Source organism: Phyllostomus discolor, chromosome 8 (genome assembly GCF_004126475.2).
Source record: "Phyllostomus discolor isolate MPI-MPIP mPhyDis1 chromosome 8, mPhyDis1.pri.v3, whole genome shotgun sequence".
NCBI classification, from domain to species: Eukaryota; Metazoa; Chordata; class Mammalia; order Chiroptera; family Phyllostomidae; genus Phyllostomus; species Phyllostomus discolor.
In genome coordinates this window covers 72624820-72648289 of record NC_040910.2, presented here as the reverse complement: position 1 = coordinate 72648289, position 23470 = coordinate 72624820, and the positions used below count along the sequence as shown (strand labels likewise).

The following is a 23470-nucleotide window of genomic DNA, read 5'->3' as shown; positions in this document are numbered from 1 at the left end:
TAAAGTATATTTTATTGATTATGCTATTATAGTTATCCTGATTTTTCTCCCTTTTATCCCCCTCTGCCCTGCAGCCCCGTCCCCCCAGCATTCCCCCTGTTAGTTCATGCCCATGGGTCATACATGTAAGTTCTTTGGCTGTTCCATTTCCCATAGTATTCTTAACCTCCCCCTGTCTATTTTGTACCTGCCACTTATGCTTCTTGCTCCCTGTACTTTTTTCCCCTGTTCTCCCTCCCCCCTTCTCTGATAACCCTCCACCTAATCTCCATTTCTGTGATTCTGTTCCTGTTCTAGTTGTTTGCTCAGTTTTTGTGTTTGTTTTTTAGGTTCAGTTGTTGATAGTTGTGTTTATTGTCATTTTATTGTTCATATTTTTGGTCATATTCTTTTTCTTAGATAAATCCCTTTAACATTTCATATAATAAGAGCTTGGTGATAATGAACTCCTTTAACTTGACCTTATCTGGAAAGCACTTTATCTGTCCTTCCATTCTAAATGATAGCTTTGCTGGATAGAGAAATCTTGGATGTAGGTCCTTGCCATTCATGACTTGGAATATTTCTTTCCAGCCCCTTCTTGCCTGCAAGATTTCTTTTGAGAAGTCAGCTGATAGTCTAATGGGAACTCCTTTCCTCTTGCTGCTTTCCTCTCTCCTTATCTTTAATCTTGCCTAATGTAATCATGATGTGCTTTGGTGTATTCTTCCTTGGGTCCAACTTCTTTAGGACTCTCTGAGCTTTCTGGACTTCCTGAAAGTCTATTTCCTTAGGCAGATTGGGGAAGTTCTCCTTCATTATTTGTTCAAATAAGTTTTCAATTTCTTGCTCTCCCTCTTCTCCTTTTGGCACCCCTATGATTGGGATGTTGGAACGTGTAAAGTTGTCCTGGAGGTTCCTAAGCCTCTCCTCATGTTTTTGAATTCTTGTTTCTTCATTCTGTTTTGGTTGAATGTTTACTTCTTTCTTCTGCTCGAAATTATTTGAGTCCCTGTTAATTACCTTCACTATTGGTGCCCTGTATATTTTGCTTTATTTCACTTTGCATAGCCTTCACTTTTTCCTCTATTTTGTGATCATACGCAACCATTTCTGTGAGCATCCTGATTGCCAGTGTTTTGAATTGTGCATCTGATAGGTTGGCTATCTTGTCATTGCTTAGTTCTATTTTTGGAGCTTTGATCTGCTTTTCCATTTGGGCCATATTTTTTGGTCTCACCTTGCCTGTTAGCTCTACCTTGGGTTGGAGCCTTAGGCATTCGTCAGGGCAGGGCAACCCACATCACTGCATTGTGGCACTGTATGTGGGAGAGGGGTCTGAAAGGGAATAATGCCATGTACTCGGCTCTCAGTCAGCTTTCAGTCACTTCCCCCACTTCCCACAAGCAAATTGGGCTCTTCTGGTGCTGATTCCTGGGTGTGTGGGCTTGTGTACATTTTAGGACCCAGTGGGTCTCTCCAACAAACTCTCCTGGGAAGCTGGGCGTTCGCTGCTTCAATCCCTACAGGTCTTTACAGCCAAAGGTTTTGAGGATTTATTTCCTCGTGCTGGACTCCTGGGTTGCACAGTGTGTCTTGCTCCCCAGTTGTTCCTCCTAGTTTATCCACACACGAATGTGGGACTGCCAGGTCCACCAGTCACCGTCTTGCCCACCCAGTCTGCCAGCTGCTGCCTTGCTACATGTTCTCTCCACCCCAGCTGCCCATCTCTGTTCCTCCTACCAGTCTGAATGAATGTTTCTTCTTTAACTCCTTGGTTGTCAGACTTCCATACAGTTCAATTTTCTGGCAGTTCTGGTTCTTTGTTTCTAAATTTCTTGTTGTCCTTCTTTTGATTGTGCAAGGAGGCAAAGTGTATCCACCTACGCCTCCATCTTGACCAGAAGCCTCCTAATGATGTATCTTTTTGAGTACCTTCTCATGTGCTTATTAGACAAGTGTATATCTTCTTTGAAGAAATGTCTTCAAATCCTTTACTCATTTAAAAATTGGGCTTCTCTTTCCTTTCTCCTTTTTTTTACAGAAAGACTGACTTTATTCCAACTACAAAGTAACCCACTAAATGCAGTTACTGAAGTAATTTTTAATCTATTTTTAAATTCCATTACATGCATTTAAAAATTTGTATTTACTTTAGAGAGATGGGGAGGGGCAGAGAAAAAGAGAGACATCAATTTGTTGTTCCATTTATTTACAGTCATTTGTTGCTTCTTGTATGTCCCCTGACTGGGGATCAAACCTACAACCTTGGTAATTCAGGTCAATGCTCTAACCACCTGGACTACACAGCCAGGGCTCCATTACATACATCTTTAAGTGCTCCACTACAATCATGATTAAAATGGCCCATGGAAAGTATTAGCTTTCAATCACTTGTCTTTAACTATACCAATATTTTTCTTTTAGTGACAGAACAGGAAAAATATTCAGACTTCTGTTTTTCACCTATTTTATAAAGCAAACATGCTACTAAAAGAGGAGGAATTATATTACTTAGGACTATTAAAGAAGGGCTGCTTTTCTTGAATTCTGAGTTCTTTAAATATCTTTCTTAACTACAAGTCCATTATCAGATATGATTTGTAAACACTTTTTCCTATTGCTGATTTTCACTTTCTCTTTTTTTTAAAAGATTTTATTTATTTTTAGAAAGAGGGGGAGAGAGAGTGAGATAAACTTCAATGTGTGAGAGATACATTGATTGGTTGCCACTCACATGCCCCCAGCTGGGAACCTGGCCTGTTACCCAGGAATGTGCCCCGAATGGGAATCAAACCAGCAACCTTTTGGTTTGCAGACTGGCATTCAGTCCACTGAGCCACACCAGCTGGGGCTTTTTTTAAAAGGAAAATAAATGAGACTTCATTGTCTGAAAACGCATGATTTGTCCCCAAAAGAGTTTTGGGGGATTAGATAAATTGTGTCAGTAAATGTAACAAAACTCACAGGGACGTTTTTCCTCACCATGAGGAACATTTTACTTTTTTTGTTGAATTTATTGGAGTGACACTGGTTGTCTTTTAATTTTCATGATGGTGCCTGAAGTACAAAAGTTTTACATTTTGATTATGTCATATATATATATGTATATGTACATACATGCACATTTCTTTTTCCCTTTGTTGCTTTTGATGTCACCTCTAAAAAATTATTGCCCAATTTAAGATTACAAGGATTTACACCTGTTTTCTTCTTGGAATTTTATAATTTTAGCTTATACATAGGTCTTTTGATTCATTTTGAGTTTACTTTTATACATGGTATTAGATGTCCAACTTCAATCACCAGTGGTCAATGATTTATGAAATGAAGCCTCCATAAAACCCCAGAAAGACAGTTTAGAAAGCTTCCAGGTTGGGTAGCCAGAACACCTCCACCATGCCTGAACTCCATGGGCATAAAAGTTCCTGTTTTGGGGACCTTGTCCTATGGTTCTCTTCATCTGGCCATTAAATCATATTCCCTTTGTAATAAACTGGTAATCTGGGGAGTAAACAGTTTCCTTGAGTTCTGTGAGCAACTCTAGTAAGTTAGTTAAATCCAAGGAGGGGTTCAGTGGAATCTCTGATTCACAGCCCGTCAATCAGAAGCACTTGGGCTTGTGACTGAAATTTCTGAGCAGATATCAAATTGAGTTGAATTGTAGGACACCCAGGTGGTGCCTAAAAACTGCTTTGTGTTATAGGGAAAACCCCCATCATAACTGAATGTAGAACCTCTTACATAGTATGTCTTTATAATTCTTTCTACTTTTGTAAGGTTGGTAGTAATGACCACTCTTTTTATTAATGCCAAACTATCTCCAAAAATGGCCCTGTCACTGCAGCCACAGGATGAGAAGTCTATCTGAGGGTGTACATTGGGGAACAGGCATGATGTTTTATGGGGGAGTAAACAGATAAAAGCAAGGGAAAGCTTGGGAGCAGGCTTGCTATTACAAAGTCATATGACCTAATGTAGAGAGAAGCAGGGAACTGGGTGAAATTGATGCTAGATGGGAGATATGGCAATGGAGCCGAGTAAGTAACCAAGTGTTTATTATTCTGATTTCTGAATTTCTGAGGGAGGAATTTAACTATTAGAGGACAATGAGGCCAAGCAGATTAACTTGTTTCTATGGAGATATTACTATGACAAATGATAAATTAAGCACTTACTCAACATGAAATGAACTCCTGAACTCTAATCACTGTGGATTTCACACTTCGATCCAAGTCTTGTTCATATTTTAACTGTATTCAGACAAACCATATTATTGCATATATAATGGGGCCAATCAGGTCTGAGCTGTCATTTCCTTAAATAACAGCTTACATCCTTTTTAATATCTTAATGTTCTAATTTTACCAAGTACATTAGTTTTCTGTTGCTACCATAACAACAGAAATGTATTTAGTTCTGAAGGCCAGAAATGCAAAATAAGGGTGTCAGCAGGGCCCTGCTGCAGGTGCTAGGAGAGAATCTGCCCTTTACCTCTTCCAGCTTATGGTGGCTGTTGCCATTCCTGAACTTCTGCCTGAATCACTTCAATCTGTCTCTGTGGTCACAATGCCTCCTCCTCCATCTCAAATCTCTCTGCCTTTCTCTTATAAAAGACACTTAACAATGGATTTCCCCACCCCTCTCCCCAGATAATTCAGAATGATCTCATCTCTAGGTTCTTAACTTAATTAAACCTGCAAAGATCATTTTTCCAAATAAAGAACAGTCCTAGTTTCCAGAAATCATAACATACATGGGCAAATCCTATGGGAAATCACCATTTAATCTTCTTATACTAGGGGATTTTAAATAACCTACAGATGTAAAAGAAAAAAATTTAAAAAATTTAGATTTCATTTGGGTAAAAAGGAATATTGAGGAAGAAAACATGCCATGACATTACAGACAAAAGAAAAATAAAAAACCAAAGCCTTTAAAAACATATATATTTCATGTGCAGGATTAGAAAAAGAACTCTTTGATAATAAATACATCCAGATAAACACAGAGTTCCTAAATCTATGACTATTTAATTGCAAATATTAATACCCTAGGTTACTCTTCTACATAAAGGAAAAACTCCAAACCCTGTTATTTAGGAAGACATGGAGGGCAAGCATACCTTTAGAGTAACTATTGCCAAATTTTCTCTTTCCTTGGGTGACCTAACATGTTACACGGATTAATTATAAAAGTATCAGACTCCATGGAATTTAAGAAAAAGACATAGCTAAAAATTCCCACTGAAGGTACAAAATATTGAATGCTTATCAGTGAGAATACATGTTAATTAAATATTAGGTACAAGGAAAATTCCAAAACTGTCTGGAGTATGAAAAAAAAATGGCACAAATACCTAACAGTCAGTTAATATAAACTTTGCTATAGGGTATGTTCCAGGCTTCCTTTTCTATTCCAGTGAGATCTGCTTCTTTTTTGTCCAAGGTCTTCCACTGCTGGACTCCAATATAGTAAGTTGTTTAACATCATCAAGGCCTTGGTCATAGAAAGGATATATTTTTTGAAAACAACTTCTTTCTTCTTTACTAAAGATTGTGGTTGTTTTCTCTGCTACTTGCTTCTTTCAACTAGTTATTAACCTTCTCAGGTAAGAAAAATTAAAGGGCAAAAGTAAACATTCTATGTTAGCTGTCCCACAGTGTAGTAGCTGATTAATAAAGGAGCCACTCACTCAACCTTTTTGTCATTTGGTCTCATCTAAAGAATAAGTAAAAAGGAACAAGGTTAAAAAGGACTCATGACCAAGGTACAACTTTTACAAATATCTTTGGCCATGAAAAGCTTTATTTCTTCATCCTGCCCCCAAATGAATTTTTAATGGATCAAGATCCCTTCCTACCTATTAGAGGACTGTAGAAATAAATGCTTCAAAGATTTGTTCATAGATCCGTCAGGAAAGGGGACCAAAAAAGAGGAAAATGTGGAATACAAGCAAGAGTAAACAAAGAGAATCCAACAAAATACACAGTTCACTAAAATAAGAATAGTTATTGATATAAATCCCTTACTCATTCTACATTTGACTGGCTCTTTCTACTATTTAGAAATTAAGATATTTTCAGTCTTTTGCTTTCCTTTTCCACATTGTCTCTAATATTCTGGAGTTTTCTGGAGTTCTGGACCAGGAACACAAAGCTGTCTCTAAAATCACTAGTCCCATGATTTCTGCCAACGTTTTGAAGCTCATCAAACAAAGCCAATGTCTGTCTAAGTTTGGCCTGAACAAGTTTTTGCTCTTCTAATTCTGCAAGAAGGGCCTGCTTAGTGCATAATTCAGTTTTATACTTCTCCTGCAACTGTTCAATTTCTTTTTGGAGAAGATGGAATTCCTCCTCACTATAAGAATGCATCTCCTGAGATTTATCTTCTGGAAGTAAGATGTTTGGGGGAATCCGCAAAATCCACTGTAAAAACAGCTGCTCCATTTTGACAAAAAGGTTATCAAAACGTCCTTTCATGAAGCAGAGAAACTTCTCTGTGCATTTACGAATCTGGACTGGGCTAATCTCACAGTTTGGGATGCCATCCAGCTTCTTCAGAATAACCTGTTCAACAGCCTGCATCACTTCAAATAGGTAGTCTTGAAATGCAATGTAGATCCTGAGCATGCAAGTTTGTGGTGTAAAACCAAAGAACTGGGCTTCATAGGTCATTGGATCGACAGACATCTTGGCTTATTCTGGTATGTTAATTTTAATTGTGAAAAATCTGTAAACATAAAAAAAATGATTAAAAAAATCACCTGAGAAAAGTAACAAATCCCATTACAGCTAGAAAAGCTTTTGTTTCTTGATACCTATGCCAATTCCAGCCTCCCTCACTCAAAATAGGATGCAAACTCTCTGAGGCTCTTTCCATCAGCCTATCACCTCCCTTATTCCTTCATTTCCCTTACCTCTCATTTATTGAGGATTCTGGCCTGTGGCTCAGTCTTCTGAAGTCTGTCCATCACCCCAGACAACATTCAGAGTTAGACACAATCTAATCAGTGCCCTAGAGACTTGGTTGCATGAGTTTCAGTGGCCTCACTCTTTCAGTCACCTGCCTTTTGATATTGGTAACTTCTCTCCCCAACTGCACTATTTTTTAAAGATTTTATTTACCTATTTTTAGAGAGAGGGGGAGGGAGAAAGAGAGGGAGAGAAACATTGATGTGCGAGAGACACATCAATCGATTTGCCCTCAACTGGGGACCTGGCCCACAACCCAGGCATGTGCCATGACTGGGAATTGAACAGATGACCTTTCAGTTTGCAGACCAGCATTCAATCCACTGAGCCACACCAGCCAGGGCACTACTGCCCTATTTTTTTGTCCACAACTTGCTATGCTACTCTTCCAACTCATACTATACCTTAATCACATACTTGTACTATACCTTAACCATCAAGACTTTTAGCCCTCTGATCCTCTCTTCCTTACATTCAGTCTGTCCCATTTCACTTCTTCCCTATCCATTTTAGACTCTACCATCCATCACTTCAACCACTCCCTGGTCAATGTCTTCAACTCCTTGTCCTTCCAATCTAGCCATGGGGGAAAAAATCCCATTTGGAAGCTGAGCAAGCCTTTTACGAGCTCTACAACCCCAACATGTTTTTACAAGGGTATAGAAGTCATTACTTTAGAATGTAAATATCTAGGAAAATAGCCCTCCTATCTCCTTGTCACTGTGGAAGTTTAACCTATGTACCTTTTTTTCTGAGCTATAATCATATGCTTGTCATAGAATAAGAGTTTTACTATTCCTTCAGATAAAGGCAATTAGCTTAAATAAATGGCTACCTCAAATACCAGGTGATTTTAGGATGAATTTTATGAAAGAATTTGAAGCAAATGGTATGATCAAATCTTATAGGAAGACAAGATAAGATGCAGGTAACTTTGAGAAATTATGTAATGGCTAAAAATGGAATGGTTGTAACTGCTTGTCTGCATAAATAGATTACAAAGACAAAGAAATTCTACCCTCACTCAAATTATCTACAATGTGTTGTAATCTAGATATGACTATTCAGTAATAAAACAACTTTCTTTTCTGTCTGTGGAAAGGATTCTCTGAGTTGCCAGGAATTTTATTTCCTCAACACTGCCCTATGCCTTCAGGATCAAGTTCAAACTCTTTCAACATGGCTTACAAGGACCTTCATCATCCAACCCTTACTAGCAGCATTCTGTCCTTAAGAACCTCACATGTGCATAATTGAGCTGATAATATTTCCTATTTCGTAGCACTCTATTTTTAGTTCATGCTAGGTCTTCTCTTACTTTATTCTTCCACTTTTCATCTCCCATCGGAACCTACTCTAATGTCTTTTTTAAAGTTATTTATTTATTTGAGAGAGAGAGAGAGAGAAGGAAAAATCAATTTATTTGTTGTTCCACTTATTTTTGCATTCACTGGTTGATTCTTGTATGTGCCCTAAGTGGGGATCAAACCTGCAACCTTGATATAATGGGATGACACTCTACCCAACTGAGCTACCCAGCCAGGGTAATGTTTTTGACATATGGTTTTTCGATTCATCTTGAACTTTAGTTTTTAGATATATATTCTTGAAAAATACAGTTCTGTATATGTATGTTTATATTTCTCTTTACATTTGCAATCTCTTCATGTTATTATACATAAGCTTACTTCATTGGTTCTGACTGAAGTATTCCAACAATGTTATCATATGCATATACCACACTAATGTCCATTCTCCTTGGGACAGACACCTAGTTTGCTTTTAGCACCTCACTACCGGAAATGATGTTAACACCCTCCTATGTTGTTTCCTTAGGGATTCGCAAGGTATTCAAATAACTGATAGTCATAGAATTCACTCATAATTTCTCTAAACACTGCCAAAATGTTCTCCAGAACACTGCGGGAGGGGGTATCCTACACTGGTTTACACCGCCGTTTGCAGCATATGAGAATTTCTCATACCTTCGCCAACGCTTATCCAACATTATAGTTTTTACCAATTTGGTAGATATAAAATTGTTTTACAATGTCGTCTTTTGAAAACCAAAACCATCTAGTCCCGCACAGGTTGGATAATAAGGACTGAAACTACCTACCTTCCCCCGCCCCCCCCCCCAAAACTTGCTCTTTACATTAGCATAACATTACTATTCTGGGAGACCAATATATTTTCACTGTTCTAAGGTCTTGAACTACACCAAAGATGAATCTCCTCTTCAATGGGAAGCATTGACAATTTGTACCCTAAAATTCTCTGAAGCCCTTGCCTCAGTTGTTTCTACCAATCCTGGACTGTTATTTCTAGATCCCTACCCAATCCTAATCAAGCTCCCAAATTGAAAATCCACCTTAAACCAAACTTGCAATTCTCAAAAAAATTCCGATCTTGCCTTTCTTTCCTATGACTTACACCAAAGCTCTTTCCAGGTTCGTGTTTCTCCCTTACCAGAGCTAAGCTGTAAATACAGCATTGTTTTATCAACAGGTTGTGACGGTGATATTCGGGGTGCAGACAAAAATATGTAACTGCATTTCTATTACTACCAGTAAAACTGGGTACCACTCACTTCATACATGCTAGCTTTTCAGGTTTCTCCCGGGAATTACCCATTCACATCCTTTTTAAAAACCACTCTCCCCACCCTTTTACTTGGTCCCTTTCTTATATATTACCAGATTAAATTGTCACTCTATTCCAAAAATCTTTAGTGCTTCCTTATTGTCTGCCAAGAACTGACTACTCTTTGTTCCAACCAAACCAAACTATATTCTTTCCCTGTGATGTTTTTCCCTCAAGGACAGATGCCGTGGCCAAATATTCTTCAAAAGTCAGTTTAAATACACTTCCTTGGTGACGCACCCCTCCTCTGAACCCCATCAGGGCCTTTCTTCGGGCACTGACCGAGTTCTACTTCACGATATTATTACGGGCCTGTCTCAACTTCTCTGCTAGCCCTCGAGTTCCTGGGGCCAGGGCGAAGATGGCTTAATCAGTATGTGCAGAATAAACACTGGAGGAGTCCAGGATACCTCAAGGATTTAAGTTGACAGAGCAGCAGAAACCGCCGGACAGGAATTGCTTCCGGCCGAAGGACTAGCTCCCACCGGCCCCCGCAGCCCCGCGGCATGCCGGGACCTTCAGATCGCAGGCCCCGCTGGCGAGGTTTCTCCAGTGCCGGGCAACGATGCCTAACCCAGTTCCACTCCTTTCCTCTCTTCCTCTGGGAAACTGCAGCCCCGCAGCACTTACCGAAGCGACCATGAGGGTGACAAGTTCGATCAGTGGCTTCCCGCCACCTCCTTTAAACCACTCCTCGCTGCCAGAGATCCGCGGCGCAGGTCGCTCCCTAAAATTCCGGCCGATGCTAGCATCAGCGAACGACCGCAAAGGCGGGACGCTTTCCCGCTTCTGATTGGCTGACTGGACAGTCGGAAGGGGGCCACCTAGATTGGTGACTGAAAAGGGCCGGGCGGGCAAGCTAGCTGTGGCCCGCGGGGATTGGCGAAAGGAACCTTGTACTTACTCTCTTCTCTGTGACGTGGATGGGTGAGGAAGCAAGGCTGCTGCTCCACGGAGACGCAACTCGTGATTGGTGAGTGGCTTTTTTTTTAGACCTCTTACGATTGGTAGCTGGCAGATGGCGCGGCGCCGATTGGACAACAGTGGACAGGGCAAAGGGAGGTCTCTTTGATCCCGCCCCGCCGCTTGCGCGACTGGCGGAAGGGGAAGTGGGGCGGAGGGGCAGGTGGCGGAGGGGAAGATGGCGTACCAGAGCCTCAGGCTGGAGTACCTGCAGATCCCACCGGTTAGCCGCGCCTATACCACCGCCTGCGTACTCACCACTGCCGCAGTGGTGAGCAACTGCAGCGACAGCTTCTCATTATCCGGGCTGGATATGATCGGTTCTTAGGAAACGGGAGTTTGGGCCTCAGGGAACCCCAGATGGGCTGGTCTCAGGGGTGGGTGGACAAGGCTCACTTTGGGATTCGGAATTGCTTTGAGACCGGATAAGGGAGTGCTACTGCAAGACGGGTGGAGGATCAGGACTGCAGGTCAGTTTCGGAGAGATGAAGGCCAGACCTATAGCAAGTCAAGGCAGCGGGAGCCGCACATCCAGAAAACGTGCCTGAGAACTCTGGCTATATCCAAGTGGTACCTCGGTGACTAGTAGGGTGGGGGGCGGGGGGAGTCCGCTTATGAGTAAATTTAGATATCGAGGACAGAAAGCTGGAAGTTGGCGAGAGGGAAGAGTCTTGAAATAAAGAGTGTGGATACAGAGGTTGTCTGGAAGCACCCTGCCCTAACAGTAGCAAGCTCTTGAATCTCGGTTCTTTTGAGGGTATTGTGTTGCTTCACCCAACTCTTCTAGATGGTGCCCATATGATGGGCAGATTCATAGCAGCTGCTCTTTACTTGCCATATATCTTAAGGGTAATTTGCTTTAAGGAGCTCTTTTTCTATTTCAGCAGTTGGAATTGATTACACCTTTTCAGCTGTACTTCAATCCTGAATTAATCTTTAAACACTTCCAAGTAAGTGGTCCGTCACAACCATAATTGTTTCAGTTTTTAAACTTGTTTTTCTTTTTAGTAGTAAATCCTGCCGTGTACTCCCTCAAAAAATAATTCAATGGGAATATTTGACTAAGTCTTATAGTGAGGTTTATAAAGCAGTGATTCTGCAGCCTAATTGGGCTTCAGAATCACCTAGGGAATGTTTAAGAGATTCTCAATTTCCTCATCATGTACCAGATGAGGATCACAAACTGTAGGAAGTAAGAATCTGTATATATATATTTTAAGTTCCCTGAAGGGTTTTGATTTGATGTGTCCATTTCCTATATATAGAAATCACTAGTTTAAAGTTAATATTGTGTTTGACAGGAGACTGACCAGCCTTTAGGAAGTTACAGAGGTAGTACAAGCGAGCCAGCTGGGCTGCATGGGTTCGGAAAACAAGTTACAGAGGCAAAGGAAGGGCCCTTGGAGCTTAGGAGAAAGAAGGACAAAGGTGACTTGCCTGGGAGGAAGAAGTAGAGGAAGGAAAAGGCACAGGCCTGGTCCCAAGAGGGGGAGCACCTCAAGTCTGCTTTTAAATTGCTTCATCTTCCAGGGATGAGATCATACTGACAAAACTCCAAAGACCAACATCTTAAACAACATGCCAGTTTATTAGATTACAGTGGGAAATAGTACTTTCCAGTAATTAGAATGCTAAATGAGAGATGTATTTTTCTGCTCCAGGATATTTTTATAGGCTATAGTTGGAGAGAGAGACCTGCCTCTACACATTCTATTCCCTGTTTCAAATGTGTTTCATTCATGTTATACCCATTGATCTCCAGCTTGCCTATGGAGACACAGCTTTTGAGATTCATTCTCCTTTGTGTCCCTAGAGTATCTGTAAATGCTTCTTTTAGAGCATGTGCCATTTCATATTTGGACTTATTTTATGCTTGCCTCTTCACAAGGATGAGGACTCTAAAATCCTTGATGCAGTTAGTATGTAGGACTGAATTGTTTCAATTTTAATAAATACCAATTCTTAAGAATTTAATGATGCATAAAGCAGTCCTGTGGATTCTTGTCACTGTTTTCTTCCTTTGATACTCACTGGCTTTTGCTAGGAGCTATATAGCTCCATCCAAGCATTGCTTCCTAGTTAGTACTTGCTTGGTTTGATTTTGCCTGGGGTTAAAACCCCTGATACTGTGTATCTGCATTAGGAATTAGGAGTTCTGGGTCTTGAGTTCAGTCTCCTTTACAATTTGCCCTTTGGGCAAGTCATTTTGCAAGTATTTAAGACTCTTAGTTTTCTTATTTGTGCAATGGGGATGGCAGTAACAGGATTAAGATTACATGAGATAATAGAATTGTTAAAACACTTTAAAATGTTAAGTGCTCTACCATTGTGAGAAATTGTTTTTATTGTGTGTCAGTGGGTTGGGTAGGAAAGAGTATATCAGGGTTTCCAACAAGAAAAATAAATGGCCTTATATCTATCAATTATAGAATTTAATTATTAGAGCATTAGGTCTTTACTTGTAGGCATTTAGCTATTTACTCAGACTGGAACTTGAGTGTTTGCTTTATAATTACTCCTCACTCTGGACATTTTGGACTGCCTAATATAGAGACTTTTTTTTTTAGCAATTTATATTAGGTCCCTGGAGTTTTTCTGATATCCAAGGACTGTTCGTTAGATTGCAATACTACAAAGTGAAAGCAATGTTTTTTATTATGCAAATTAACCTTGTCTTTCCATCAAACTTTTTCCATGATTTGTCTGACCATGTTAGAGACAATCACAATTTTAAGTTTTCTGTCCTATTGTCCTTACAAATTTCAGGAGCTGACTGTCATCATTCAGATTTTCAACAAGAAGCAGCACAAAAATCCAGCGTCAATTTTTGTGCCCCACTTTTTGGTTCAGAACACAGTGTCACATACCATGGACTTCCAACCATTGTAGTCAGAGGATATCTCTTTTGTTTTAATATGGAAATGTTTCCTAGTATATTTTACTCAGTCTATCTCTTGATTTTTTTTTCTTTTAACAGATATGGAGGCTAATCACCAATTTCTTATTTTTTGGGCCAGTTGGATTCAATTTTTTATTTAACATGATTTTTCTGTATCCTTTACTAAGTGGGGTTAGCATAAAAATTTTAGGTTTACTTAGGAAATACAGTATTAAGTTGAAACTATTAATCCTGTTAGTTTTGTTACTGTCTTAGCTGTAACTTCTAGATACTGGCTCAGTGGTACACAGTAGTTAGTTGGTCAGATAGTGTTGTTTTGATGGTGTCTGTAAGTCATTGTTGGTTCAAGGGGTAGGTACTTAACCATAAGATGATTATATTTCACCCCATAAGTCACTTGCAAACCTGATCAAGTGAGATGAATTATTTAATTGATTCATAGTTATAACATCAGCAGATACCGTGATAATTAACAGTTTTTTGGTTTTTCTGTTTGTTTTGATAATTAACAGAGTTTTGATAGAGGTTTGGGAGTGGGTTCATAAGGAATGGAAACTTGAGATCCAGTATCTTAGTTACTTGTTTTTGTGGCCGAAAAGATAGTGCCATAATGTCTGCTGGGCTTGCCATGTTCCAGTTTATTGAAAGACAGGAAGAGTCGTGCTCTGGTCATATGGTAGTTGGGGCTACTGAGCCAAGAGCTTTCTCCTCTGACCCTCTGGAAAGGGCAGTTACAACTCATCTCATCTGCAGTAGACAGAGAGCCATGTAGGGTTGACAGGATTCCTCTCCTAGGATGGATTCCTGTGTCTCCTAAATACTATATTATTCTAGTCAATTTCTGATAAATTTTTTTTATTGTGATGCAATTTCATTGTCTGAGATATAGAAATGCCTAATCAACCTGCCTGAAGAAGTAGATTATCACATAAGCCTTCTTGGGGGATTTCTTCTAAGTTATCTTGTGCAAAAGTGATGCAGATTGTGTGGCTGAACATGAAAAAGATGATACAAATTTTGAAAGGTTTAATAGGTGACTGGGAGTATGTGTTTCCGACATCTGGCTTATTTCCCCAATTGGGAACAGTTTTTGTAAACTACAGAGTTGCCTAAAATGGAAAAGAGAAGTAACGATACGGCCACTCATAAACATTCTTACAGAAAAAAGGCTTGGCTTACAAATAACATGGAGTCCAAGTGTACCTACATGGTATGTTAAATTTTACTTTCTTCATATTTGTGTGCTAAACATTTTCTTAACTTGGAACCTAAGATATCGTTACTGTCGAATGCTAGAAGAAGGCTCTTTCCGAGGTCGGACAGCAGACTTTGTATTTATGTTTCTTTTTGGTGGATTCTTAATGACTGTATCCTTAAACAAATAGAACAAACACAGGAAAATGCTAACACCCTCTCTCTTCCTAAAGTTTTTCATCTATCTCCCACAATTTACTAGGTACCCTGAACAAACAGACCTGTAGATTTTAGCCTCAGTGTACTACTATTTATTTATAGCATACCTTATAGGCAGCTTTCCAAGCTTAGAGGTTAGACAAAAAGCTTTTCTTTTTCTTTTTCCTTCTTTTCTTCTCTCTCTCTCTCTTTTTTTTTTTTCTTTTTTTTACAAGATGCTTTTCTACTGTGAGCAAGTAAGAGGAACTTTTTAACCCAGGTGGGTTACTGTTATGTATCTAAGATATATAATTGTTCATGGGTGTACTTCACTTTTAAAAGATTAAGTTGGTAAGATGCTTATTTGGTTACTACCAAAACTGATACATTATTTAAAAAAAAAGAATTATCAACCATTTAACAAACTTGAATGTTGTTGTGTCTGACAAGATAGTTTTGCTCCACGTGGCTTTATTCACCTCTGTAAAGGTGCTAATAATGAGTGAACTTTAATGCAATTATTGACCAAATAATTAACACATTTTCCAAAAAGGCAAGAACTTCACGAACGGAGACTAACAGTTTGAAGTCCAGATGAGTTGACCTAAGCAGGTTTTTGCCTGATTGCTCTGGGAAATTATTTTCAGGATTTTTTCTTCTAAAGATGTAAGTAACTGCTCTGACCAGTGCGGCTCAGTCAATTGGGCATTGTTCCCCAAAGCTAAGGTCGCCAGTTTGCTTCCCAGTGAGGGCACATGCCTGGGTTGTGGGTTTGGTCCCCAGTGAGGTCACATGCAAGAAGCAACTGATCAGTGTTTCTCACATCTATGTCTTCCTCTCCTTCTCCCTTCCCCTCTCTCTAAAAATAAGTAAATTCTTTTTTTAAAAAGATGTAACTAACGCTCAGTTTTCCTAATTTGAACTTTTCTTAGAGCACAATTCCTAGTTCTCTTACCCATCTCCCCTATTACACTTTTGATGTTGATATTTTCCTTAATGCTATCTGCTAGATTTTTGGTTTGTTTGTGAGCTTAGTTTTCTTGGGCCAGGCTTTTACAATAATGCTTGTCTACGTGTGGAGCCGAAGGAACCCATATGTCCGCATGAACTTCTTCGGCCTTCTCAATTTCCAGGCCCCCTTTCTACCCTGGGTGCTCATGGGCTTTTCCTTGTTATTGGGGAACTCAATCATTGTGGACCTCTTGGGTAAGAGTTTTATCACTACTTTTTCTATTATTTACTTATAAACCTACTTTGTCACTATTTTTCATGTTTATTCTGTTTGGCCTTCACATAATAGCTACTATGGAATTATTTCATAGTTATGTGCTCAAAGACTACAATATTAGGTTTTTAATTCTTACTGATTATATTGATATTTCTTTGTAAATATAAGGAATTTATGTTGGTATCACCTGCAATCAAAATTTTAATCCTCTGTCTCCTTTATTTCTGGTTGACTTTAGGTATTGCGGTTGGACACATATATTTTTTCTTGGAAGATGTATTTCCCAATCAGCCTGGTGGAATAAGAATTCTGAAAACACCATCTATTTTGTGAGTATTTAAATCAGGTTGTGTGTTTTTTGCATACAAACTGGGGCAGGGTCCATGATCATCAGTCAGGTCACTAAATATTTGCAGATTGAGCAGCCTGCCTGCCTGCCGTTGAGGAGCACTGGTACCAACAGGAACAGACAGTGCCAGGCTTGTGGCAGGAGCCCAGTTAACAGGCTCAGGGTGTGCTGAGGCTGATTTGTTCATTGTTCTCCAGGATGACCTCTAGCACCTCCTGCTCCAGAGAGGAGTCTGCTGGTTTTATGAAAGCTGCAGAGTTTTTGAGAATACAAAAAGAAAGCAAGCTGCTGAGTTTAGAGAGGTGAAATAGCAAAATGGGCAAAGCTGACTAGAGGAAAGTTTTTAATGGTGGAATTAAACAGGTGGTATAGGTAAGCAGTAGAAGGGAAATAACTTGGGGCTAGAAAACAGATGTAGGCTGTTCACTGACCAGCCAAGTCCCTTCCTTTCTGCACATCATTTTTCCTGGGAATGGAGCTTTCATAGGACCTCTTTCTACTCTGAAATTTTGTGTCCTTGGGATATACTGCATTAAAAAGGGTTCACTTGAAGAATAAAAGGTGAGTTTCCATTATAAAATTCTGGTTGTAGAATAGTTAAGCAAAACAAAGTAAAATTTTCTTTAAAATCCCACCACTTACTAACTTTTTGGTATGTGTTTTTCAGTCTTTTATTGTCTGTGTACTTTTTAAAAATGCTTTTTCGTGACCTTTTTAAGTAGTATGTGTCATAATAATTTTTTCATCATGTACATCCTACAAAATTGTGACAGCCACATGATACCATGTGGTATGAATACAGCATAAGTTTATCAAGACTTTTTTTAAGTTTATTGATTTTAGAGAAGGAAAGGGGGGAGCAGAGAGAAACATGATTTGTTTTTCTATTTATTTTTGCACTCATTGGTTGATTCCTGTATGTGCCCTGACAGGAGATCAAATCTGCAACCTTGGTGTATTAGGACAATGCTCTTACCAACTGAGCTACCCAGCCAGGGCCTAATCCCTTATTGATGGACATTGGCATTAGTTCTTCCTTTTCCCTTCTATAAGTGGAGTGGTGGATATCCCTGTAGCTAAATCTTGGCACACATCTATGATTATTTTCAAATATTAAATTCCTAGAAGTGAAATTTCTATTTTGTTTATTGCTAAATCGCTGTCCAGAGTGGATGCTCAAGTCTGCACTTCTACCAGCAATGTAAAAGTGTCCATTTCCCCACATCCTCCACAAACATGGAGGTACTGCATTTATTCTTCCCTAGTTTGGTGAACAAAGGACTTCTTTCCCCTTAGGTATTTGAAAGTAAATTGTCAGTCTAATGCCCCTTTAATGTATATTTTCTATAAACAAGGGCATTCTTCCACAGTCAAAATCAGGAAGTGAACATTAATCCACAAACACAATTCCACACTTGGGAATTGTCCTAATAATATTCTTTATAGCAAAAGAATGCAGGGGTTGCATTTAGTTATGTCTCCTTTAGTTCAGAACAGCTCCCCAGTCTTTCCTTTGCTTTCATGACACTGACATTTGTGAAGATTATAGGCCCATTTTGTGGAATGTCTCTCAATTTTGGTTTGCCTAATGTTCTCTGACATTTAGGTTCAATCCTTGGCAGGAAAATCAGAGAAGTGACACTGAATTCTCCTAATTGCAGCCTATTAGGACAGGATTTCAGTGTGTTGAATTTGTCAAAATGATAGTTATTACTTTGATTACTTCATTAAAGGTATCTGTGAGGCTTCTCCACTGTTTTCTCTATAATTAGCATGTATTGCTTTTTGTATTAAAAATTAATAAATGAGGTAAAAGCTAATATAAATATGAAATGCACATACCTTCAAAATATGATAACTTACAGGGGATGGGGGTTGCTAGAAGAGGGAATGTGGGGATAAATGATGACAGGTGACTTAACTTGGGGTGGTGAACACACAGTATACAGATGATGTGTTACAGAATTGTACACCTGAAATCTATGTAGTTTTATTAACCAATGTCACCCCCATAAATTCAACAAAAAAATATATAACTTTTTCATTGATAGGCAGATGTAATGCTTGTCCATTGGTGGAAACGCCAGAGATCTTTTTGACCTTGCAGTATTTAGGACCTAAATTATATCTGTTTTCTGTCTTTTAGGAAGGCTATTTTTGATACACCAGATGAGGATCCAAATTATAATCCACTACCTGAAGAGCGGCCAGGAGGCTTTGCCTGGGGTGAGGGCCAGCGCCTTGGCGGGTAAAGCGGCAGTGCCAATAATGGACCCAGCTGGGAAGGACTCAGTGACACACCCATGGGGATTCTTCTATCCTTTGTGTTGCAAAAGTGTGGACACTTTTGACAGCTTGACAGATTTTAACTCCAGAAGCACTTTATGAAATGGTACACTAATCCAGAAGACATTTCAAGCAGTTTGCCAGTGGTTCCTCACTGCACTGGTACTGAAAGTGTAATCTCTTGGAGCCAAAAAAACTGGAGAAACAAAACACCCTGCCACCTCTGGTGAACAAGTACGCGAGTACTTGAGTTCTGTGGTATAAGGCAGAGCTTTTTCCTCCTCCTCTTCTGTGATAGATGCGGCCATGGTGTAAATGGAAGTTTCAGGGAGGAAAAAATAAAACTGAATTCCATCTCTCTCTCACTGAATTAGAGCTTTTGTGTGTGATCTTTTAAATTATGATGCTATATTCCAGCACTCCTGCATAGGTGTGAACTCGGAGCAGCTTCCATGCTCACTCCTCCTGTGTCTCCACAGCTTTCGACTAGATTTCATTTCAAGATTGGAAATGTGGCTGTATATACATCTTACTAATTCAGAATGCCAACTGCAGTAGGAAGATTTGTTTCTGCTCTCATTGGGGTTTTACAAAACTTCAAGTTGTCAGACGATGTGGAAACAAGGGGTGGGGATAGGGTGGCTCTTGCAGCAGCAGGAATTCAGCTATAGGAGTGTCCAACTATAGGCAGAAAGTTCATGTGGCATCTGATTTACTCTGCCTGCATTTCTCCATTAAGAACTCCAGGGGAAGATAATGGCCTCCTTCTTGTAAAGCAACAGATTTTTAGGCCTGGAAACCAGTTTAGAATGTTGACTTTGGAGCTGGATGAACAGGTACCAGTTAGGCAGGGATATGTTTCTCCTGGGTCTTTGGCTGATTAACATTTGCCATTTGCTTCATGGAAAACCAAGAAGCTTTTCAGAGCCAAGTACCTGGTTTACCTTCCAATCAGGTAGAAATTAGACAGGTTCCACAGAAATAGGAACTTAATGCCTGTGGTTCAGTAAATGCTTATCCAAAATAGTAACTTCCCTGGGTCTCTGCATGTTTGCATTCATGCTGCTTAAGTAATTCAGGGAACCCAGAGGACTAAAAGGGACACCCCCAGAAAAGAGATTCTTTCAAATAGTTTTGATAAACAGCATGTAGGCACAGGACTATTTCCTAAGTAGTTCCAGACTCTGTAAGTGGTAGCTTTCTAGAGTATGCGATTTTCCTCTGAAATGAAGGTTTAAATTAAACATCCTAAATGGGAATTTTCATAGTGTTTGTGAAGTGAATAGTATTTTAACATCTGATTTCAATGGAATATGCATAAGGAATGAAACTTACATATTTTACATGCTATTGGTTGGTAATTTTGAATATGATTGTTGCAATTTTATAGAATATGGGTTAATGGGACTGCTGTTTTTCCTGAGTGGTTTAAAAACTTTAAATGCCAATCTTGGAATGCATAATCCTTATGGGATTCTTAAATTGTCGTGTCTTTGTTCAAGAAAGCTTGAATTGAATTAGTAGGAGTTTTTTATATTATTCGTTTTGGGACTAGAAGTGGGTTTCTCTAGTTTTATTTGTTCTCCCTCAGTTAACTGAGTTATCCCATTCATGGAATTTTTGTGGTAAAATTTTAAACCTAAAATCTTTTCCTTGACTGTTCATTTAAGGAATGTCTGCATATTGATGGCTGGGTAAAACAAGAAGCCAGTTTTGAATTGATAGCCTAACACAGTTGGTTATGGGAGTTGGATTTCTCTGATGGGATGAGAATTCCTAGCGGCAGGATGCCACACTGTGCCACTTTACTCTGCCCTGGGCAGTGGTCATTTCAGTCACCAACCTCTTATCAGATTGGCCCATCCCACTACCACCATCCCTAGCCCTGTGTTGCTTAACAGGTTACCTAGGCTTACCTGAACATAAAGAAAAAGTTCATCATCTCCAACTTACCTCTCAGCCTCGATTCTTCCAGAACACCCTTTTACATAATGCAAGTCAACTGAAAAATGAGATTCGGTATATGGAATTTTGTGACAAATTTACCTGACATCATTTAAGGGATTCCTGGATTCTACCAGTAATACTGAAAAGCACATCTAGCCAAGGCATAGTTTTGTTGTTACTGTAGTAATACAATATACGTTCATTTTTTTTAAATGGACGTGTAAATTGCATCTCCCTCGGAGATAACATTTTATATACATTTTGGTGTGTTTTTTTCACTATGGATTTCTATGTTTCTCTCTTCCCATTGTTCTTTTTCTGTGTCACTCCTATGTCCTAATATCTTTCATACCTCTTGTGTAGTATTTCTAAGCAGAGAGCACCCAAGTGTTAGATTTTGGTAATGAAACCCTCGCTCTGTCTCTAGGGTCTATTGAAATTAGGAAATATTGGAGCTACTGGCATGTTGCATAAGAGGCTTCCTAGAATTGTCGTCTGTCTTTGATAGCCTGTATTTTATGTTGCAGCCATGTTTTCACTTGATAGGTGACTGCCATCTGTGTTGTAGTCACACTATGCCATTCTAGTGTTGTGTAGGATGTCCCCTAAGCTATTTGCATATTATATGAATTCGCATTAAAGTTGTTGAACTTTTTATGATCAAGTAACTTCTCTGCTCAGAAATCCACAGTGACTTCTTAGCCCCCATACCAAATGCATACTTTTTGTTTTCCTCTGAACCCTACTCCCACTTGTACCCAGCAGGGACCTCAGTTCAAGTCTCTTAAGTCCTTCAAGGCCTGACCCCTTTCCTGGTTCCTTCAGAAATCTTGACTCTAAGGCCCATTTCATTGTCTTTCTGCTTTGAACTCCTGTAAAGCTTCAAGTCTGTATGACATACTCTTACACCAAATTATATGTTGTCTTGTACTGTTACTAGCTGGTACATGTATATTAGTTGTCTCCCTCATGAGAATGTAAGCTCCTTAAGGGCAGGGACCATGTCTTAAACTTTTGTATCCACCACAGTGCCTAGCACAGTGCTTGGCACATATGTGCTGAATAAATACTTTGTTTATTGATCAGCAAACTATTATCTGGTATTTTTAACTAAAGAGGGGCTAATGTATGTGCATGCAAACTTCTACCTAGTTGCTGAGGCTTATGATCTTGAAGCAGGGTAGAATAAAACCAAACATGGTCACGGGCAGTGGTTTGGTGGTCAGATAAGCCAAGGAACAGCAGTAACCACCACCAGCTGGTATGATCATAGTGAGAATAGACATTTAAGTCCACCGACCATCTCAGAGCAGCACTTAAGAATGAAATGTGTTTAACAATTCACCTTTTAAGGGGATGGATGGGGCAAGGAAGAGCAAGAGGGAGTGGGGAATGGGGACAACTAACTGAACAACAATAAAAAAATAATTCACCTTTTGGAAGAAAAACCCAAATATTTTGAGTAGTTAGCTTGTGACCATCTATATATGAAAGTCACTTAACCACAAGAGACTTATTTTGGAGGGAGGCAGATTTCAAACTGCCAATGTTGTGGGGGTTGGAGGGATAGAGGAAATGTGTGTAACACTGCTGGATGCCAATATAAGGTTTTATTTTTCAACTCTTTAAGGCTGCAGAATAGCTGGGTCATTAGGCCAGAGGTTATGGATGAGTTGCCTACATATTGGTTTATTTTTGTCTGCACCATGAAAAAATTTTTTGACCCTGATTGTTGTGGCTCAGTGGATTTAGTTCGCAGAACTGGAAGGTCACTGGTTCGATTCCCAGTCAGAGCACATGCCTGGGTTGTGGGCCAGGTCCCCAGCAAGGGGTGCATGAGAGGCATCCACACATTGATGTTTGTCTCCCTCTCTTCCTCCCTTCCCATCTAAAAATAAAGAATATCTTTAAAAAGATTTTTTTGAGCTAACATTTAAAATGAACAGATTTCACATGAAAACTTCTCATTTTATTTTGCTTGAAAAAAAAAAATTGGAAGATCTGGCAATACCCATCCTGCATGGCAGCTAGAGACAGGCAATGTTCTCTATCAAGAGATTATTTCACTCAATCATATCTACCTCAACTCATCATTTGGAGCAAGTGTCTCCATTAGCTTACTCTGGAAAGCATTCTGGGACAAAGGACTGAAGTCTGTCTGTCTTACATACATAATAATTTGCAAGTTAAGGCCTATAATTTGAGAATTAACATTTAGTTATTGTTACGGTCTGAATATTTGTCCTCCGTCCCCAAATTCATGTTGAAATCCTAATGCCCAGAGTGATATTAGGAAGTGAGGGCATTTGGGAAGTTGTTAAGTCATGCAGTAGAACCCTCATTAATGGGATTAATGCCTTATAAAAAGGCTACAGAGACATTCCAACCCCATTCCTTCACGGGAGGACACAGCAAGAAAGTTCTCCAGGCAGACATCATGGAAGTGCCTCCCCCAAAGACAGTCATGTCACCTTGACCTTGGACAGGGATCCAGAACTGTGAACAATAATTTTCTGTTGTTTGTAATTCACCTAGTCTTGTCATATATTGATATATCAGCTGCACAAACAGATTTTCCTTTTTATTTGGATTGCTTTTCTAAATATGTAAGGGTAAGAAGTGAAATTTTGTCCATTTATTCTTAAACATATCTGCTGTAAGATCAACATGTACATTTTCAGTAACTCCCCATCACTATACTGTCAGCAAGTGAAGGAAAATTGTGTCAGACCTGGAAGAAACGGGAAGGGGAATTTTCAACAGGTTCACAAATATGAGTTGCCAGGGTTGCCCAGAGATGAACTTCACAG

At 39.4% G+C, this 23470-nt stretch overlaps 2 protein-coding genes across 6 annotated transcripts; one reads left to right on the top strand and one right to left on the bottom strand.

The window, feature by feature from the left end:
- Positions 1-3440: 3440 nt before the first annotated feature.
- On the bottom strand, positions 3441-10505 carry MIS12 (MIS12 kinetochore complex component). 2 transcript variants are annotated; one of them, XM_028534585.2, is made up of 2 exons: positions 10227-10505; positions 3441-6711 (listed from the first exon to the last, which is right to left on the bottom strand). In XM_028534585.2, exon 2 carries the CDS (start codon positions 6669-6671, stop codon positions 6051-6053), a length of 621 nt encoding a protein of 206 aa, XP_028390386.1. In that variant the 5' UTR covers positions 6672-6711; positions 10227-10505; the 3' UTR covers positions 3441-6050. The 2 variants fall into 2 exon arrangements, with proteins under 2 accessions (XP_028390386.1, XP_035889101.1); XM_036033208.1 differs by lacking the exon at positions 10227-10505 and adding an exon at positions 9922-10192 and having other exon boundaries at positions 3441-6715.
- A 187-nt stretch (positions 10506-10692) lies between these two features.
- DERL2 (derlin 2) lies at positions 10693-21522 on the top strand. Of its 4 annotated transcripts, none has more exons than XM_028534222.2 (7): positions 10693-10830; positions 11444-11509; positions 13537-13610; positions 14732-14825; positions 15861-16056; positions 16317-16407; positions 18574-21522. In XM_028534222.2, the coding sequence occupies exons 1-7, from the start codon at positions 10738-10740 to the stop codon at positions 18677-18679; spliced, it is 720 nt and encodes a 239-aa protein (XP_028390023.1). In that variant the 5' UTR covers positions 10693-10737; the 3' UTR covers positions 18680-21522. The 4 variants fall into 4 exon arrangements, with proteins under 4 accessions (XP_028390023.1, XP_035889100.1, XP_028390024.1 ...); XM_028534223.2 differs by having other exon boundaries at positions 10697-10830; positions 11447-11509; XM_036033206.1 differs by lacking the exon at positions 11444-11509 and having other exon boundaries at positions 10698-10830.
- The last annotated feature ends 1948 nt before the right edge of the window (positions 21523-23470 follow it).

What these genes read in the sequence shown, in the direction of transcription:
- MIS12 (XM_028534585.2), bottom strand. Translation starts at nt 6,671, where the DNA reads ATGTCTGTCGATCCAATGACCTATGAAGCCCAGTTCTTTGGTTTTACA.
- DERL2 (XM_028534222.2), top strand. Translation starts at nt 10,738, where the DNA reads ATGGCGTACCAGAGCCTCAGGCTGGAGTACCTGCAGATCCCACCGGTT. An exon ending in TTATTTAACATGATTTTTCT is followed by an intron (nt 13,611 to 14,731) that starts GTATCCTTTACT and finishes TTGGAACCTAAG; the next exon opens with ATATCGTTACTGTCGAATGC. An exon ending in CTGAAAACACCATCTATTTT is followed by an intron (nt 16,408 to 18,573) that starts GTGAGTATTTAA and finishes TCTGTCTTTTAG; the next exon opens with GAAGGCTATTTTTGATACAC.